Genomic DNA, 21,514 nt, shown 5'->3' with positions numbered 1-21,514 from the left:
TCACCTGACTACCAACTGAGCACATCTTAAAGTGACCCTCCGGACTAAAAATCTACTCAGCAGAACTGAAAAGGCTTGGTGTTTCTTTAACAGTTTCACAGCATCAGAACTTTGTTTTTCTTACCAAAGCATCATTTTTAGCTGCATTTTAGCTAAGCTCCACCCATCAAAGAAAAAAAACGGGCTTTTTCCCCTGATGCTGTGCAGAGCATGATGGGATTTCCTATATTCACGTTGCCTAGCAACTGGGAGAGGTGCTCAGGACAGTTGGAACTGTCTCATGCTCCCTGTCACCACCTTTCAACCAAAAAGATGGCTGCCATCATGAAATCAAACATTTGCCTGCTCTTTTAAAACAGTGTGGGTAAGAGATTAGATCACCTATCTATTGTAATTAACATAACTAATGTAACTTAATGACAGTATGTGAGTTTAGGCTGAAGTTCCTCTTTAAAGTGTGCCCGTGGCAAAGCTTGGGTACTAAATCAAATACTTACCTAAGGAGAGGAAAGCCTCTGGATCCTAATGAGACTTCCCTTTGCGTTGTCGATGCCCCCCCCCCCCTTCCCACAGACCATCTCATCCAACTGCAGGCTGAGGCCATTGTTCACCTTCTTACCCCTCCTACTCCATCGTAAGCATGTTATCCTTCCACCTACCATCCATAGCAACAGAGCGCATCACTGGCCAGAGTCTGTACAGAACTTCGCCCTGCACTGTCCCCTAATCTCTGCAGGAGACAGTAATTATGTGTGTGTACACACCTTTAGTTTACTCCTAAAAATCCACTTACCTTCATCAGGCACTGGACAACTGCTACAAGCACTTACGTGACATGGAAAAAAACAACCGACTGAAAATTTAGCCAATGACCATTCCTTTTAAATACAAGTACCTGAACATTTTTACAATTGGAAAGTATAAGAGACCGAAAAAGCAATAAATATAATTTGTCTTCTTAAAACAGAAGGTATTTGTCATAATATAGCTTTAAGTAAGCAATGGGTGTCCTGTAGTACTAGTTCCAAGTCCTATCCCATAGAGCAACATCAATCCCTGCCATGCACGCACGTGGAGGAAGAGAAAGATCAAAACAGGCTGTGTGTATACAGTACAGACCAAAAGCTTGGACACACCTTCTCATTTGAAGAGTTTTCATGACTATGAACATTGTAGATTCACACTGAAGGCATCCAAACTATGAATGGAAGTATAGCACATAACCAAAAAGTGTGAAACAACTGAAAATGTCATATTAGAAGGTTCTTCAAAGTAGCCACCTTTTGCTTTGATTACGGCTTTGCACTTTGTATGTTGAATTGATGTGGCTCTGTAAAATGTATAAGCTACAGGCTCACTATACAGCAGTAGTCCTGGATGTATGCCTGGTTTCCAGGGGCATATAGAGATCAATTGCATATTTAGTAGTAATGTATCATGGGAAAACCACAGTTGCTCACTTAAAGCTGAATTACTGCAAACACCTTCTGTTTTAAGAAGGCAAAATTGCATTCAGCTTATAACTGTGACCCTCTATTATCCAGTCAGGACCAAGGTGAAGCCTAATTTCAGGATTTTTTTTTTAGTCTAGAACAAGGAAAAGAACTGGAAACATTTAAACTTAAATTTTAAAGTGTAACTGTAGGCATGACATAAAAAACCAATTCTTTATTTTTATCTAGTAAACAAGTAATAGGGACGTTAACCAGGCAATCCAAAAGTTAAAAATCACTATTACATTTCATGTTAATAATGATCATTCCCCAGTTTACCTGACTGATTATTTGGTACATTGATGCACAAAGGAAGGTGCAGGGCAGGCTGGGTTATTTTTATTTTATTTTATTTTTTGCTTTTTTACTTTCCCCTTAGACTTAACTAAGGCAGCCTGTTTGGCTGAAGCCTCTTTCCCTCCTGTTTCCCCATTGCACACCTCTGTTCCTCTCTGATTGGCCAATATTTCTCATGCTGAGACGATGCGCTTTCTATTGCAGAGCTGGAAGGGAGTGCCTGAAGACTGGGACGAGGGCGGGCAATGCATAAACAATCAGGCAGAGGAGAGTAAGGGAGGAAATGACATCAGGATTGGCTTTAAAATAGACCGTTAAAATGGAGAATCCCAAGAAGGATTTTTTTTTTTTTTTTTTTACTAAAGAGAAATCACTAAAATCAAAATGAGGTCAGTGCAATACATATGTAAGTAGAGCAAGTATTTATCTACTTATATACGTGGGGGGTTTTCTGAGATCGCATGGCTGACAGCTCCTCTTCAAAGCATGCCCGAAGTGACATGTGATAGATAAATAATGATGCTGTGTTCCTTTTTTCTTTCTCTGCCTGAAAGAATTATCAGGTATGTAAGTGGCTGACTCGGTCCTGACTCAGACAGGAAGTGACTACAGAGTGACCCTCACTTGATAAGAAATTCCCCTTTTTATCTCTTTCTTCCTCTCAGAAGCCATTTTCTGCTAGGAAAGTGTTTTATAGTTGGATTTTCTTATCAGTGAGGATCACACTGTAGTCACTTCCTGTCTGAGTCAGGACTGAGTCAGCCACTTACATACCTGATATTTAACGCTTTCAGGCAGAGAAAGAAAAAAAGGAACACAGCATAGTTATTTGTGTGCTAGGCACTGTACATACACATGTCTATCTCATGTCACTTCGGGTATCCTTTAACAGTAGCAATTATACACTTAGGAAATGCCTCCTAGAATGACAAGAATTTCACAGTCTGGACAAGAAATAATGAAAATGATCACAGATAAGGTCAAAGATAGGAATAAATATCCAATTCTAAAAAGACCTAAAAAAAAAAAAAAATCAGTATAGCTGCTCTCCTATTACAGAGCTGCTTTCTTTATTTGACTAAGTTTTTGTTAGGTAAGCAGCTATTGCACAAACCTGGCAGATAGAGGACCAAAACAAGGACAATAAATTCAATAGTCACACGGACCAAACGTTGATAGTTTAAAAATTATAGCAGCGTTAGGCAAATCGGGAGGCAAGTAGCTGATGCGCCTTAAAAATTTCAGCTGGCGCCTAATTTTTCAGTTTTTCTTTACAGTGGTATTGTCACCATAAAAAAAAAATCAAATTTCAACTGCAACTGGTCTGATTGTATTAAAGCGGACCCAAACCAAACTTTTTTTTTATTCAAAATATTTAGTTGCACCACTCTGACACATACAAAGATAAATAAACACTCCTTCAAGCTTATGAGCATTTCAGTGCATGCTTTTAGAAAATAGATTTTATTTCTGAAATCTTGTATTTTTAATTTAAGTCCACGTTAAGTAATAAAGATGCTAATCCTGGAATCAAAACTTGCAAAACTTTTTCTGGTGTTCTGGTTTGGAGTTATCGCATACTTTAGGAGCACTAGCCCTTTAATAGTCAGGCAAAACAATTGGGAAAGAAGTAGGAAATACCGCTGCACTCAAACAGGATACAGAGCTGGACCTGGGCCACCCAGACCAGTGCTAACTGTACAAAGAGAGTCTGCTTCAATGTATCCAAGGTTTATTAGGGACTTATCCCAAAACAGCAGGACAAACACAATGCTGACATGCTTCGACCTGATGATTAAGGTTATGATTAAGGACCAACTCAGGTCCGAAACATGTCAGCATTGTGTTTGTCCTGCTGTTTTGGGATAAGTCCCTAATACACCTTGGATACATTGAAGTGGACCCTCTCTCTTTGTACAGTGCCAAAACAGGTGAATGCTGGGGTTTTTTATCTATAATATATTCCTCCTCTTCCATTTATTTCCCTGCCTAGCCTATCTGAAACACAATCCCCTGCTCACTTGTGCTTACAAGCAAGGCTGAGGTGACTCAGCGATTGGAAGAAAAAAAAAAAAAAAGGCAGTGCAGTCCCTAGTATACACCTCAGTGGGGGTGTCTGAAGACTGGGAGGAGGGCAGATGAATGAAAGAATGAATACACAATGAGCAAGAGAAGGGAGGGGGGAAAACGAGTCAGGGAGGATATGATGTCAGTGTTAGCTTAGCAAGATGGCCACTGCCTAGAATAGGATTTTCTGCTTTTCCTTTATAAAATTCACAGGAATCATTATGTGGATAGCACATTACATCTGTTATGTAAGTAGAACTAGTATGTATCTACTTATGTGTTTTTTTTATTTCTAGGTTAGCATGGGTGTCGCTTGTTCTTTAAGGCTCCTAGAAATTACCTGAATTGTACAAATTGGCTGCTTAATCCCAGATTTGTCCTCCCTGCTTTATAGCAATATAATTGCCATGAGAAAACCAGATGGATACACAGCTGCTAACCCCCTTGTAGATAGGTGGTGTCTGGCAACCCTCCACATGGCAGCATGTACAAGTTTAGCACAGAAGCCCGCAGCACACCATGATCTAAAATCCAGGAAACTTATTTAGCACATCCAAAGACAGACAAAGCAGCTGACGCATTTCAGACACACAGGTCCTAGGTCATAGCTCCAATCACTAAGACATTACTAGTGAAGGATGTAGTTGGCCTTTCCCATTTTTCTTCCCAAGACCACTGCATAATTGATTCTGTATGTCAACTTTAACCAAAATACACATACTATTTACATGCCTAAGACAACACTAAAATGCTAGAGTGTGCTCTTATTTTCTATATAGATTACTGTATACCTCTAACATGTGGCCTACCCTGAAACCAACTGACTACTCAAATTAATTGTGGACTCTGCTGTGCGACTCAATCCACCTTTCTTCTTGCTTCTCAGGTGCTGAACCCGCGTTGGCTACCTCACCCAAAAGAATCCCGTTCAAGCTTCTAACTTTAAAGAGAATCTGTATTGTTAAAATCGCACAAAAGTAAACATACCAGTGCGTTAGGGGACATCTCCTATTACCCTCTGTCACAATTTCGCCGCTCCCCACCGCATTAAAAGTGGTTAAAAACAGTTTTAAAAAGTTTGTTTATAAACAAACAAAATGGCCACCAAAACAGGAAGTAGGTTGATGTACAGTATGTCCACACATAGAAAATACATCCATACACAAGCAGGCTGTATACAGCATTCCTTTTGAATCTCAAGAGATCATTTGTGTGTTTCTTTCCCCCTGCATCTCTCATGCACTGAAGTTTCAGGCTGCTCGTTTCTTCCTGCAAACAGCTTTGCCCTTGTCTGTAATTCTTCAGTATGTGAAAGCCCAGCCAGCTCAGAGGACGATTTATCCAACTTTTAAAAGATAAGAGAGACGAGAGAAGCTGCTCTAATCCTAAATAACACACAGGCAGTGTGCATAGAGGGGCCTGGAAGGGGAGTTCATAGCAGAACCACAACACTGAAGAACTTGGCAGCCTTCCAGACACAGGCTGACAAGTCTGACAAGAGAGAGATAAGTTGATTTATTACAGAGATGGTGATAGTAGAACGTGCTGCAGTAAGCCAGAACACATTAGAATAGCTTTTGGAACTTGTAGGATGATAAAAAACAGGATGCAATTTTTGTTACGGAGTCTCTTTAAAGAGACTCTGTAACATTAAAAACATCCCCTGGGGGGTACTCACCTCGGGTGGGGGAAGCCTCCGGATCCTAATGAGGCTTCCCACGCCGTCCTCTGTCCCACGGGGGTCTCTCCGCAGCCCTCCGAACAGCCGGCGACTGTGCCGACTGTCATTTCAATATTTACCTTTGCTGGCTCCAGCGGGGGCGCTGTGGCGGCTTTCCATTCCGAACTACACGGAAATACCCGATCTCATTCGGGTCCGCTCTACTGCGCAGGCGCAGGAAACTTGCGCCTGCGCAGTAGAGCGGACCCGACGGCGATCGGGTATTTCCGTGTAGTTCGGAATGGAAAGCCGTCAGAGCGCCTGCGCAGGAGCCAGGAAGGTAAATAATGACGTCACCGCTGCCCGGACTCCACGGAGGGCTGCAGCGAGACCCCTGACGGATGGAGGACGGCGTGGGAAGCCTCATTAGGATCCGGAGGCTTCCCCCACCCGAGGTGAGTACCCCCCAGGGGATATTTTTATGTTACAGTTCCTCTTTAACCTAAAGGGCTCTTGATAATGCAGCCAATTCACACATTTCTCAACTTATTCCAAATGAACGTTTTATCTGCTTTACTCCTCTCAAAACGACATTTAGGACTTCAGAACAAGCTTCTCTTCTCCTCTGAAACACACTTGCTGTCTCTGGAGATCATTACAGCTCATTTTTCAGATAAACATATGATCTGACCTTGGCCATGCTATATAGCTACTGATTCAGTGCCACTTCATTCTCTACTTTCCAGCTTGGGCATCACAGCATATGGAATACATGTGATATAAAGACCACCCCACGGAATGTGTCAGGCTATTGCTTTACACAGCCTTGCCTCTTCTGTCACTACATCTGCTGGATAGGACTGTGCCTCTCCTGTACTGCCCATTTGTATTTTGTGATTGCATGTATGCATGCATACATACATACATACATACATACATACATACATACATACATACATACATACATACATACATACATATAGTGTCACTGTGCTTGTTAAGCACCACAGAATACGTTGGTGCTATAAAAATCAAAACTAATAATGCAAATAATAAATGTATCTTTCTAACTGTTAGAGAGGCAAACCTAAAACATCAAGTCTGCAAAAAAACAAAAACAAATAAAAGTTGTTTTCTAACCTGTCCATCACGTCCAATCTTTACTGGCTTCATTTCATTCCATGCATTATTAAGGTGAGCGGATTTTGTAAATTGCAATTCTCGCCTATTTAAAAAAAAAAAAAAGTGTAAGATTAAACACTGAAGGAATAAAATTAAAACCAACAGGAGACTTTTCCCTGTGCAATGACAGGGCGTAAAGAAAACATCTTTGTTTACTCAGTAGTCAGAATACCTGCAAATCCAGTCTATCTTAAATACGCCACCAAGCATCTTTGCATTCATCCCAGCTGGAAGAACCCAGTGTATGGGCGATCCACCATGATGAGATTCAGATGACAGCCGTGCAAACCCTTCAATGAAACACAACACCTTAGTTACTACAGGTGAAAAAGTTATTTACAAAAACATTACCGTAAGTAAAAATGCATTACCTTGAAACTTCCCACTTTCTCTAACAGAGAATACCAAAATAACACTTCTTGAAGCTCTGAAAGCCATATTGAGTTTTTTCTCATTTACAGGTAAAGTTGACCAAACGCCCTAAAAATTGCAAGACAAAATTAAAAAAAAAATACACAAATTTTATAAAAAAACGGCTAAGTGCATCAAGGTCATCCTGTCATAGTAATTACAATAAGTAAACTGGTGCTTTCGGAGTAGCATTACCATCATAACTGCATGGCGTAAGTGGCCAGATAAAAAGTTACCCTGAGCCATAGTACAGACCGCACTGCCTGCAGATTCTGACTCCTGCATTTTCAAGCTACATTTAAAATTTTGCATCAAAGTAAACATACATACATTATATATATATATATATATATATATATATATATATATATATATATATATATATATATATATATATATATATATATATATATATATATATATATATATATATATTTACGCCAGTAGGGGGAAGCCTCTGCATGCTCCTGGGGCTTCCCAGATTCTCGTGGCCTCCCCTGCTACCAGCCGTGATGCATACGTCTGCTCCCCCTTCCACATAAGAGTGCAGCTGCACTGTGCTGGCTCTGGTGGGTTCTAGCCTGTGCAGTAGCACAGATCCACTCCTGCACAGAAAAAAAAAATTGTGCACAAGAGTCTCCGTGCTACAGTGCAGAAGTGCGTGGCCATGCGCCTGTGCAGTGTGGCCACGCTCACACACAGAGGGGAACACGGCCGCAAACAGACTTTAATGTCCAGTATTTGTATTAGGGTCCTGGTAGAGGAACAGAGAGGCAAAGGAAGACCACCTACTGAGATATGCAACTCATTTTTGTAATCTGACATCAACTTTAAGTTTGAATGGACGTCAGAATTATTTGCATCTCACTAACCCTTCTCTACTTAGCAACAAAGGCTTGATCAACTATTATGGTAATATATATAATATTCTTAAATATTGATATACAGGTAGAAAAAGAAAGACTACAATAGAATCAATGTCATTTAAATACACAGAATGGTGTATTCATTGGTCACTATTGGAGTCACCGAAAAGCTTTTTCCACCAGAAGTAATAAAACTCTTGGCAATGCAACATGCTGATCAACTGGATAGGGCATGCTGGGCAAACTTAAAGAGAAACCATAACCAAGAATCGAATGTCATCCCAATCAGTAGCTGAAAACCCCTTTCCTTTGAGAAATCATTTCCTTTTCACAAACCGATCATCAGGGGTCTGTATGGCTGATACTGTGGTGAAACCCCACCCACAGTGTGATGTCAGGCCCATGGTCCTGACAGTTTCCTGTCTGTGAGCCTTGTTGCATTGTGGGAAATAACAGCTGTTTAAAAAAAAAAAAGCAAGCAGCATCTCCTACCACTGACATCACCTGCCAACAGTAAAAATGTCACCATGTGATAAATGTCAGCATGTTAATCAGGGAGAGGAAAGATTTTACAATGGGCAAACACTGACTAAATCATTTATACATGATTATTGTAAAAATGAAGCCTTTTTTATTACATTATTTTCACTGGAGTTCCTCTTTAAGACGGACATTAGACTGACAGCTATAAAAAGCTTGAACTTCCAAGATCATGGGAACTACAGTTTGTTCAGCAATAAAATATGCTGCAATCAATAACCCAATATGGTGTCACATCTCAGCTGTGCTCAGATGTAACATGTTGCGGTCCTCTGCTGCCACGTAACACCACCGCGGTCAGCATTTTACACGTATGGCGTGCACTGCTGGGTATGATACCTCCCAACCCCAGTGGTGGAAAAAAAACATTTAAAGATGTGGCTTAAAAGTGCGATTAGACCTACCTTTGCTTTAGCCAAAGAGACATTTTCATGATTGTTGCTTTTAATCAGGAAGAACCGTGCATCCTGCAGAATGTATCGAATTTTGTTGATCCGTTCTGAAAAACAAAACCAGGCACGTAAACAATCTCTGCTTATTCCAAAAATTTTAAGTTACCATATTCTTTACATTATTTTGAAAGAAAAAAAAAAGCATTCAGCTTGAATCCAAAAATAGAAAGTTAACAATTATAATGCAAACAATATTGTATAACAGAATCTCATACACAAAATCAACAGAACCACAATGGAGGTGATATAGGATCACTGGGCATTGGTAAAAAGATGGCTATGGATCTGTGGAACTAAACCCAGTAATAACTACGACAGAGTAATTTGCATCGCATTGCCCAGCTCTAGTTTTGTGTGGGAACAGAAGCAACAAGTTTAGGGCCGGTTCACACTGCGAGGGCTTAACCACTTGCCGACCGCCCACAGCCCATGGGCGGCGGCAAAGTGGATCCCCTAAGGACCGCAATACGCCTTAAGGCGGTGCGTCCTTTTCCTTAGCCGGGGGAGCGATCGCGTCATTGATGACGCGCGCTTCCCCCGGCAACTGGCTCCGCCCACCCGCCGTAACATCCCGCCGGCCATACGGAAGCGCCGGCGGGATGTTAACCCTGCGATCGCCGCATACAAAGTGTATAATACACTTTGTAATGTATACAAAGTGTATTATACAGGCTGCCTCCTGCCCTGGTGGTCCCAGTGTCGGAGGGACCACCAGGGCAGGCTGCAGCCACCCTAGTCTGCATCCAAACACACTGATCTGCCCCCCCCCCCCCGCCCACTGATCGCCCACAGCACCCCTCAGACCCCCCCCTGCCCACCCCCCAGACCCCTGTTTGCACCCAATCACCCCCCTAATAACCCATCAATCACTCCCTGTCACTATCTGTCAACGCTATTTTTTTTATCTCCCCCCTGCCCCCTCCTGATCACCCCCACCCCTCAGATTCTCCCCAGGACCCCCCCCCTGTGTACTGTATGCATCTATCCCCCCTGATAACCTGTCAATCACCTGTCAATCACCCATCAATCACCCATCAATCACCCCCTGTCACTGCCACCCAACAATCAGCCCCTAACCTGCCCCTTGCGGGCAATCTGATCACCCACCCACACCAATAGATCGCCCGCAGATCCGACTTCAGATCACCTCCCAAATCCATTGTTTACATCTATTCTCTCCTCTAAACACCCACTAATTACCCATCAATCACCCCCTATCACTGTTACCTATCAGATCAGACCCTAATCTGCCCCTTGCGGGCACCCAATCACCCGCCCACACGCTCAGATTGCCCTCAGACCCCCGCCCCCCTTATCAATTCGCCAGTGCATTAATTACATCTGTTCTTCCCTGTAATAACCCACTGATCACCTGTCAATCACCTGCCAATCACCTATCACCCATCAATCACCCCGCCCCCCCCTGTCACTGCCACCCATCAATCAGCCCCTAACCTGCCCCCTGCGGGCAATCTGATCACCCACCCACACCAATAGATCGTCCGCAGATCTGACATCAGATCACCTCCCAAATCCATTGTTTACATCTATTCTCTCCTCTAAACACCCACTAATTACCCATCAATCACCCTCTGTCACTGCTACCCATCAGATTAGACCCCCATCTGCCCCTAGGGCACCCAATCACCCGCCCACACCCTCAGACCCCAGCCCTGATCACCTCGCCATTGCATTACTTGCATCTATTCCCCCCACTAATCACACCTTGAGACACCCATCAATCACCTCCTGTCACTACCTGTCACCCCCTAGCACACCTACCCATCAGATCAGGCCCTAATTTGCCCCGTGTGGGCTCCTGATCACTCGGCCAAACCCTCAGATCCCCCTCAGACCCCCTTCCGATCACCTCCCCAGTGCATTGAGTGCATCTATTTTCCCCTCTAACCACCCCCTGAGACACCCATCAATCACCTCCTGTCACCCCCCTAGCACTCCTATCCATCAGATCAGGCCCAATACAACCTGTCATCTAAAAGGCCACCCTGCTTATGACCGGTTCCACAAAATTCGGCCCCTCATAGACCACCTGTCATCAAAATTTGCAGATGCTTATACCCCTGAACAGTCATTTTGAGACATTTGGTTTCCAGACTACTCACGGTTTTGGGCCCGTAAAATGCCAGGGCGGTATAGGAACCCCACAAGTGACCCCATTTTAGAAAAAAGACACCCCAAGGTATTCTGTTAGGTGTATGACGAGTTCATAGAAGATTTTATTTTTTGTCAAAAGTTAGCAGAAATTGATTTTTATTGTGTTTTTTTCACAAAGTGTCATTTTTCACTAACTTGTGACTAAAAATAAAATCTTCAATGACCTCGCCATACACCTAATGGAATACCTTGGGGTGTCTTCTTTCTAAAATGGGGTCACTTGTGGGGTTCCTATACTGCCCTGGCATTTTAGGGGCCCTAAACCGTGAGTAGTAGTCTAGAAAACAAATGCCTCAAAATGACCTGTGAATAGGACGTTGGGCCCCTTAGCGCACCTAGGCTGCAAAAAAAGTGTCACACATGTGGTATCGCCGTACTCAGGAGAAGTAGTATAATGTGTTTTGGGGTGTATTTTTACACATACTCATGCTGGGTGGGAGAAATCTCTATGTAAATGGACAATTGTGTGTAAAAAAAAAAATCAAACAATTGTCATGTACAGAGATATTTCTCCCACCCAGCATGGGTATGTGTAAAAATACACCACAAAACACATTATACTACTTCTCCTGAGTACGGCGGTACCACATGTGTGGCACTTTTTTACACCCTAAGTGCGCTAAGGGGCCCAAAGTCCAATGAGTACCTTTAGGATTTCACAGGTCATTTTGCGACATTTGGTTTCAAGACTACTCCTCACGGTTTAGGGCCCCTAAAATGCCAGGGCAGTATAGGAACCCCACTAATGACCCCATTTTACAAAGAAGACACCCCAAGGTATTCCGTTAGGAGTATGGTGAGTTCATAGAAGTTTTTATTTTTTTGTCACAAGTTAGCGGAAATTGATTTTAATTGTTTTTTTTCACAAAGTGTCATGTTCCGCTAACTTGTGACAAAAAATAAAATCTTCTATGAACTCACCATACTCCTAACGGAATACCTTGGGGTGTCTTCTTTCTAAAATGGGGTCATTTGTGGGGTTCCTATACTGCCCTGGCATTTTAGGGGCCCTAAACCATGAGGAGTAGTCTTGAAACCAAATGTCGCAAAATGACCTGTGAAATCCTAAAGGTACTCATTGGACTTTGGGCCCCTTAGCGCACTTAGGGTGTAAAAAAGTGCCACACATGTGGTATCGCCGTACTCAGGAGAAGTAGTATAATGTGTTTTGTGGTGTATTTTTACACATACCCATGCTGGGTGGGAGAAATAACTCTGTAAATGGACAATTGTGTGTAAAAAAAATGAAAACATTGTCATTTACAGAGATATTTCTCCCACCCAGCATGGGTATGTGTAAAAATACACCCCAAAACACATTATAGTACTTCTACTGAGTATGGCAATACCACATGTGTGGCACTTTTTTGCAGCCTAACTGCGCTAAGGGGTCCAAAGTCCAATGAGCACCTTTAGGCTTTACAGGGGTGCTTACAATTTAGCACCCCCCAAAATGTCAGGACAGTAAACACACCCCACAAATGACCCCATTTTGGAAAGTAGACACTTCAAGGTATTCAGAGAGGGGCATGGTGAGTCCGTGGCAGATTTCATTTTTTTTTGTCGCAAGTTAGCAGAAATGGAAACTTTTTATTTTTTTTTTTTTGTCATTAAGTGTCATTTTCCGCTTACTTGTGACAAAAAAATAATATCTATGAACTCACTATGCCTCTCAGTGAATACTTTGGGATGTCTTCTTTCCAAAATGGGGTCATTTGGGGGGTATTTATACTATCCTGGAATTCTAGCCCCTCATGAAACATGACAGGGGGTCAGAAAAGTCATAGATGCTTGAAAATGGGAAAAATCACTTTTTGCACCATAGTTTGTAAACGCTATAACTTTTACCCAAACCAATAAATATACACTGAATGGGTTTTTTTTTTATCAAAAACATGTTTGTCCACATTTTTCGCGCTGCATGTATACAGAAATTTTACTTTATTTGAAAAATGTCAGCACAGAGTTAAAAAAATCATTTTTTTGCCAAAATTCATGTCTTTTTTGATGAATATAATAAAAAGTAACAATCGCAGGAGCAATCAAATAGCACCAAAAGAAAGCTTTATTAGTGACAAGAAAAGGAGCCAAAATTCATTTAGGTGGTAGGTTGTATGAGCGAGCAATAAACCGTGAAAGCTGCAGTGGTCTGAATGGGGAAAAAGTGCCTGGTCCTTAAGGGGTAGAAAGACTGTGGTCCTCAAGTGGTTAAAGGGACACTTAAGCCAGGAATAAAAAAAAAAAAAAGTTTTACTTTCCTGGGACTTCTACCAGCCCCCTGTAGCCGTCCCGTGTCCTCGAAGTCACTCATGGAGCCTCCGGTCCCCCACCGTCAGCTAGTTTTGTTTTCACTGACTACACTGACAGGCCTGGCCACACGTATTTATCTTTGCAATCCCATCCACAATAGCATCCTGTGCGTGTGCAGGACACTATTGAGGACGGGAACATGAAGAGGGATACGCGTGACCAGGCCTGCGCAGGTGCAGAAAGCCCGCCAACTCCCTGTCAGTGAAAACCAAACTAGCTGGCCGCAGGGGACCAAGGGCTCTGTGAGTGATTGCAAGGGCACGGGATGGCTGCAGGGGGCTGGTGGAAGCCCCAGGAAAGTAAAACTGATTTTGCTATTCCTGACTTAAGTGTCCCTTTAATGTAAGGGGGGGGGGGGGAAGCCTCTGGATCCTATTGAGGCTTCCCCTCTCCTCTTCAGCCTCAGGGATCCAGTGCTGGCAGCCCCAGAAAAATGGCGGACAGCGCTGTAGGGGCTTCAGCGAGCAACATTATTGATTTATATAGTGCTAGCATCTTCGGTGGTGCTGTTACCAATCCGCAGTCCTGCGCAGGCACATTACAAGCTTCCCCTTAGGTCTTATTGAGGAATAGTGCTGCAAGCTGTTTGGTGGCTGCCAGCGTTGGATCCCCCAAGACGAGGGGGGTGATGCCTCATTAGGATCCAGAGGTTTCCCCCCCTCCCGTGTTAAGTACCTCCCATGGGGCAGTTTTTTCCCCCTTCTCCATCGTGTTTAAATCATTGAGAGGAACTATACATTTACAGCTCTCTGCTAAGCATCAGCTACATGAAGGTTCAAGTGGACGTCTTGAAGACATGCAAGGAGATCAAGTCACTAGCAGCAGGTTCTGCCAAACTCCAAGGTAGTTTTTTAATGTGAAAAGACTGAAGATGTGAAAATAAACCTAATGCAAAAACTCCATACATTTACCCACAAAGTTCTGTCCTTACCTGCCCATTAAAAAAACAAAGCCAGCTACATTTTGTAATAAGGATTTAACTTAAACTAACCCCAAAATCAAAGTTACATTTTAACTACACATTTTGTGTAAATTAAGATATTACCTTTGAAACTGCATTATCAAATTTAAAGCTGTGCTTGCAGCTGTGTATCTATCCATATAGACGCAACACCACTGCAATGTAGACTTTAGTTCCCAGGAGGCACAAGACCCCACCTCTACAGCAGACTGTACCAGGGTAGTGACAGACAGACCCTTGCCCATCTCATGTACATACATAAATATGGATGAGACAGTGAATTGTCCAACTAAAACAAATGTGTACATTATTGCAATGCTCTCTTTATCACCATCTCTGCCATTGTTCTTTACTACGACCTTCAATCACTTTCAGGCTTCTTTTACACTGTAAATCGCAATTCCGATTTTCACTGCATGCTAGCAACACAGGGGAAAAAAAAAACGCAGCATGCAGAACTTTTTTCGCAAAAAATTAAATCGGAATCACGTACTAAAATCGCATCAAAATCGTAATCACATGTAGTGCAAAAGAGTCCTTATGCTGGGAAATATGATCTGGCCTCTGACGTTCTTCCAGTTGTGCAATTCACATGGTCACTCCTTATAAATCCACCCACCAGCTAAATCTATAAAGGGCAGAAAGGAAGTTGAACTGCAGTTGACTAATACATGTCACTCGTAAAAAAGGCACATTGGCCTCAATTCACTAAGCAGTTTAGACTAGTCTACGGATGGTTTTTAGACTACTGACGATTTGGTGTAATGTTTTAGACCTGGTCTAATATTCAGTAATTACACAATTCACAAAGGCAAACAAGGAGTAACCATGCCCACTTTTTCTGACATATTAGACCAGCTGATTTCTGTAGGTAAAGTAATTCTGTGAGATATTTAAAGTCCAATCTACATGATACGATTCTATTTACGATTCGATTAAATCCAACATGTCCGATCCTGATTCGATTCAATTTGCCATTGCAAAACAATGGCAAATCGAATTGAATCAGGATCGGACATGTTGGATTTAATCGAATCGTAAATAGAATCGTATCGTGTAGATTGGGCTTTAGATGTGAGGATGGAACCTTTTGAATTAATTATGCAGGAGTTTAATTGTATGCAGAGGCGAGCTCATCAAAGGAGAAGGATGTCAGTCATAGCTACTTGTTTGTGAATTGCATCTTTTGATCATTTCCCCTGCTTTACCCATCTAATTACCAAATGGTCTAGACCAGGTTTAAAAACAGATCTAAAACATTTAGTAATAGCTAATTCCCCTTTGATGCAACTGACCAAACCATCCGTAAACTAAAAACCATCAGTAGACTAGTCTAAACTGCATAGTGAATAGAGGCCATTATGAAAAAGTTATTTTGTTCACTATGTGGAGTCTATGCATGGTTTCTATTAACTTAGAAACTTGATTGCTATTATAATTTGCCTTGTTCAATTTTGGGTTTAGTTAGGCTTTCAATGTGTAAGATTATATGAAACAAAAGCTTGGGCTAAAATTATAAGTAATCAAACTGGACAAATCTGCATCGCAGCACGGTGGCGTAGTGGTTAGCTCTCTCGTCTTGCAGCGCTGGGTCCCTGGTTCGAATCCCAGCCAGCGCACTATCTGCAAAGAGTTTGTATGTTCTCTCCGTGTCTGCGTGGGTTTCCTCCTGGCACTCCGGTTTCCTCCCACATTCCAAAAACATACGGATAAGTTAATTGGCTCCCCCTAAAAAATTGGCCCTAGACTACTGTACTTACACTACATAATATAGAGATATGGCAATGGTAGGGATTAGATTGTGAGCTCCTTTGAGGGACAGTTTGCGACGAGATAGATAGATAGATAATATATATATATATATATATATATATATATATATATATATATATATATATATATATATATATATAAATAAATATACATACATATATATATATATATACACACACACACACACACACACACTGTGCAGCGCTGCGTAATATGTCGGCGCTATATAAATACTAAATAATAATAATAATAATAATAATAATAATAATAATAATCTCATACAGGCTTGCCTCCCTCTGTGCAAAAAAAAAAAAAAAAAAAAAGGCTCAGAAACCGTAAAGAGGACTATGATCTTGAAAAGTGTAAATTCAAAATATATATGTACACATACCTACTAGATGTACATCTGACCCAGAGTGAAATTAATTGAATGAATTTTCTATACACCAGCGTTTTGCGATGTGAGCGATTTTTCCCCCCTCCCGGTGCTTACCTGCGCACTACGATTTTGTGTACAGCGCTTTTCAAAGTGCTTTTGCAGAGCAATTCTGTTTTTTCACTTCCTGACGCAAGTCAGGAAGTGAACTCCTTGACCCGGAAAAGAATAAATACAATGTATTTATTCCTAAAAGCGCAAATGCAATCACCGCACAAAGCGATTTTGTGAGCGTTTTTCCTATACCTTCCATTGTAGCAAAAACGCCCTAAAAAAATGGTACATGCAGCGCTTTGGTGAGCGGAAAGCAGACGAAACATGCTGATATGAACTAGCCCATAAGGATTCATTGCACTAGCGATTTTAGGGCATTTTTTTTTAACCAGTTCACCCCCAAGGGTTTTTATCCTAACGGACCAGAGCAATTTTCAGTTGTCAGTGCTCCTCCCTTTTATTCCCTAATAACTTTATTACTACTTATCACAAGAAAATGATCTATACCTCGTTTTTTTTCGCCACCAATTAGGCTTTCTGTGGATAGTACATTTTGCTAAGAGTTTTTTTTATTCTAAATGCATTTTAATGAGAAAAACAGAAAAAAAAACAAAAAAAATTTTTATTTCTCAGTTTTTAGCCATTATAGTTTTAAAATTAAACATTCTCCTGTGGATAAAACAAACACGTTTTATTTGCCCAGTGTTCCCGATTATTAAACCGTTTAAATTATGTCCCTATCACAATGTATGGCGACAGTATATTATTTTGAAATATAAGTGCTATTTTTCTGTTCTGTTTTTTTTTGTTCTGGCCATAATTACAAGCCCCTATGTAATAAATTAAAATTAATTTTCCCCCATAAAATATAGAATAAAAAAAACTTTATTTTTTTAAGCTGATTTTTTTTACAAGTTTTTTTTTTTTGGGGGGGTGTTAGGGTTGGAAGTCTAATTTTATTAATGATGTGTATATACTTGAAAATGTATGTATTTGTAGGTGTAATATACTTTTTGGCTACAAGATGGCGCTAGTGAACACTCGCTATAGGAAGTGTTCACTTTTTTTTTTACATTTTATTTAATTGTTACATTTCCTGTTTTTGTGAATGGACGTAGCCGCTGTTCGCGGTCACGTCCATTCACTCCAGGCACTGCGATTGGGTAGAGGACCGTTCGGTCTTCTTCCCCAATCACCCAGCACGGGATCCCGACGGAAACAGCGGCGGTAGCGGCGCGCACACGGCGGGAATGCGCGACGTATTAAAACGTCATGTTGCCGTTAATAGCGGTAAGCATGACGTTTTAATACGATAGGAGGTCTGTAAATGGTTAAATCACCGGCGCTTAAAAAAAAAAAATCCTGCAAAACACCCTAAGTGTGAACGAGCCCTTACAGAAGGTGTTATTAATTGGACAGCTCTGACAGAAGTTAGACTTGTATATCTATTCAATTAAACCTGAGGGGGATTTCTATTTTACTTGTTGGGGATTCTTCCAACCCTCTGTAGCCTTACAGGTCCCTTGGCCACCTCTCGCTCCACAGCTGTGCCCCTCCACAAGAGCGCCCATCTTCATTGGAGCATTCTACGCATGCCGCGCTCAGTAGCCCTCCATTCATCAAGTTTCGGAGGCACACAGTGGAAACCGGGGCACCAGTAAAATTCCCTTCAATCTTTTTAGAAGTCCTCTCTGGAAAGGACCTATATAAAAATGCAAGCCAGCCTGGCTACTTACAAGCCACTATTCTGGCAGCTGGACTGTACCAGCGCTGTACACACAGAGTTTGAAAATAAATACTTAATATCACTCATGAGTACTTGTCCAAAATCAGTAAGATTCACAGGGGAACAGTGGTGGGCCAAGGGTATAGAGGATTGGGAAGGCTCTATGGCATACAGAGCTTTCCCTCTCCATAGGTGAGTATCCAAAGTCTGGAACACACCTTCAAATTTTTATAGGCCAATTTAAGCACATCCATGTAGTACAAGGGTCAACACATTTGTAATACCATGAACAAATTATGTACGTAAACTCATACTATAAAGGAAGTGGTAAAATTGGTCAGCGATTGTCCAATTAAAAACTGAAGGAGTTGCAAAGAAAGCTGGAAAGCAGCAATCGCAGCTGCATTATTTGTGAGGCCTTAATTACTAAACCAGCTTAGCGGTATGGACGAGCTCAGCTTGTCCATGATCACCGTGCTGGATTTCTCAGGCCCTGGTGGGACGATTTTCACAATTTTTTTTTTGAAACACGCAGCTAGCACTTTGTTAGCTGTGTGTTTGTTCCGTGCGCCGCTACACGCCGTGTAACTGAGTACCCGCCGTGTACTCCCTCCGACGCCATCCCGATCGTCGCCATGGCGACGGGGGAAGCCAAACAGGAAATCCCGTTCTGAACGGGATTTCCTGTTTGCTTTGATCACCGGGGGTGATCGGAAGGGATGGGGGGCCATCGTGTAGCTAGTGCTAGGCTAGCTACATGATTTAAAAAAAAAAATAATGTAAAAATAGTGCTGCGCTGTCACCCTGGCGCATTTAATAGAACGCCAGGGTGGTTAATTACTAAAAACTCCACAGACCTCTAGTGGAGAGCTTGTTAGTACAGATGGTAAAAAGACACTAAAAAGCTTGCATGCACATTTAATGCCTAATGTATGCAGCTTAAAACCAGGCAAATCAAATGTACATCCTGCAAAATTCCAGGCTGCATAAAATTTGTGGTTAATTTGTATGCAAGCCAGAATTTTTGTGCATCTTATTAACCATCTCTAATAAGTAAACCAGAAAAACTGGAATGGATTTCTAAAAACCAGATGCTCTCATGTGGTTAAAGAATGCAGCCGCCCTCTGAGTCAGAGGATCCTGAAAGATTAGGTTATATATGTTACAAGCCTTGCTTACTGTTCTATGGCAACTGTTAAAAGTTGCAAACCTGCTGAACATATCAGCCTTTCTCAACCTTTTTACCCTGGGGGAATTCTGCAAATAACTTCTGGATCTCAAGGAGCCCCTGTAAACAATGTTTTGATCTCGAGGAAGCCCTGCATTTATTTTGCAGGAGGGGTGGTCTTTAAAAGTAGGTGAGGCTGTTTATTTTACTACCCCCAATTACACTGCCACTTACTATACTGTCTCCTTAACCTAGTGCTTTTTCTTAATGTGCTCATTATTCGGACCTCAAATTTAGTGATTCTTTTTACAGTTCATCCTATTATAATGTGCCCTATTATTCCCCCGCGATGAGGCAAATTGTCAAGGAACCCCTGCAGAATACTCAAGGAACCCTGGTTAAGAAAGCCTGACAGATTGTTTCCCATATCTGCCTATACTTTCAGATAGCAGAAATGCAGGCACAATCCCCATCATCATCCAACCTTCATCACCACCTGTGGATGGATCACCAAAATCTTGTATACAAGCAGCTAGAATAAATGTGACCAAGGCAGCTGATAACTACCTCTTCCAAGGATGTAGTGCATTTACAGCAGCCCTCAATAACTCTCGGCATGGCTGCGATCAATGTGCATTGTTCTCCCCACTCACCCTGCCCACTGTGTGATGCTTCATTGGCCCTCCGACTCTCCTCGCACACAGCAATAGAACATGTTACTAGCCTAGAGGCTGGTGACACCTCTTCACAGCCTCAGCCCCACACTGACATGAGGATTGAGTCCTGATTACTAACAGGTTGACAGACTTTGTATGCACATAAAAGGCTTAGATCTAAGAAGAACTTGGGTGCGCCTATCCCATACCAAGAAACCAGACTGTGCATCCTCTTCTGAGGGTCTACAACGTTGGAGAAATTGCTATTTCCAGTAGGAAAACACAGTAGTAAGCGCAGTATCAAACATCAGACAATTACAAAGGCTTGTATAAATAGCCTATTTTAAAACCAATTCTATGACAACACAAAGTCAATTTGGTCATCAAGAATCTGAGCTTTCATTAGAAGTTTTCATTTAGATGGGACAAATGTTAAAATGTACAACACTTTATTTTATGTAGCTGTGCAGAGCATAAACATCTGCAACAAGAACTAAGCTATCCACTTATCTGAAAAAGTCAATTGACAACTACATGCACCTATCTAGAGCCAACAGTTTTAGTAAGAACCAAAAGCCTAGAGTCAAGTTTTAATCTGCTATATAACGTTTAGCCCAAACCTGATACATCTTATATACTCTGCATGACTGGATCATACTGTACAACATTGAAAACTTGATTGGGGAAAATAAAAAGAAATAAGATAGGGAAAAATGTAAAGATACCTTTTCGAACATCGCGAACAGAAGAGGACAATTTTTCATGCTTCTTTTCTGAACCTGCATTTAGTCAAAGTACATGTATTCAGATTGTGCCTTCAGACAAAAAAATACATTTTCAAAACAACTGCTTGATTTAATCAATTTCATCCCAAATAAAATGTGAACAGGACTGGGCTCTCCAGAAACAATATGGTGCAGAAAACGATTAAAAGTCAATTTTCAGCACCGATGCTTCTGAATGCAACATGCTTAAATGGATTGTACACCCCAATTGTTAAGTGTGCCATGCCCAAAATATTTTTCTACAAAAAAACCCTGAGGTTGCAAAGAGTTACTAAAGTGAAAGATGCATAGATAAAAACGTATTTACAGCCATCAACATAGGGACAACAAGCCTTCTCGTCTAAATATTAGGAGCAACTAGTCACTGTCCAGCCTCCAATAGTCAGGGCATAACCCTACAGAATAGGCTTACAGCAGGAATCTGTATCGAAACTTTTAGAGATGCAAGAGTGCTTTTGGCAAAAGAGCAATTCATTCGCCTCCCCCTCTAGTTAACGCATGCCAGAATGAACTTCATGTTATATTAATATTTGCCCCCCTTTTGTGGAAGAAATCAGAACAC

At 41.6% G+C, this 21,514-nt stretch overlaps 1 protein-coding gene across 5 annotated transcripts in view; it reads right to left on the bottom strand.

Moving 5' to 3' along the window:
- Positions 1–21,514, bottom strand: part of YTHDC1 (YTH N6-methyladenosine RNA binding protein C1) — an 87,741-nt gene that overhangs the window by 30,792 nt on the left and 35,435 nt on the right. For 4 of the 5 annotated variants that reach the window (XM_068232994.1, XM_068233004.1, XM_068233022.1 and 1 more), the window contains 5 exons: positions 20,893–20,946; positions 8,921–9,015; positions 7,071–7,179; positions 6,872–6,989; positions 6,658–6,742 (listed from right to left, as the gene is read on the bottom strand). In XM_068232994.1, coding sequence (XP_068089095.1) covers positions 6,658–6,742; positions 6,872–6,989; positions 7,071–7,179; positions 8,921–9,015; positions 20,893–20,946 — 461 coding nt within the window. The remainder of the gene's footprint in view (positions 1–6,657; positions 6,743–6,871; positions 6,990–7,070; positions 7,180–8,920; positions 9,016–20,892; positions 20,947–21,514) is intronic. The other variant, XM_068233031.1, reaches the window with a different exon arrangement.

This window comes from Hyperolius riggenbachi, chromosome 1 (assembly GCF_040937935.1).
Source record: "Hyperolius riggenbachi isolate aHypRig1 chromosome 1, aHypRig1.pri, whole genome shotgun sequence".
In the NCBI taxonomy this organism is placed as follows: Eukaryota; Metazoa; Chordata; class Amphibia; order Anura; family Hyperoliidae; genus Hyperolius; species Hyperolius riggenbachi.
Note: the sequence above shows the minus strand (reverse complement) of the source record. Positions and strands in the feature narration are given on the sequence as shown.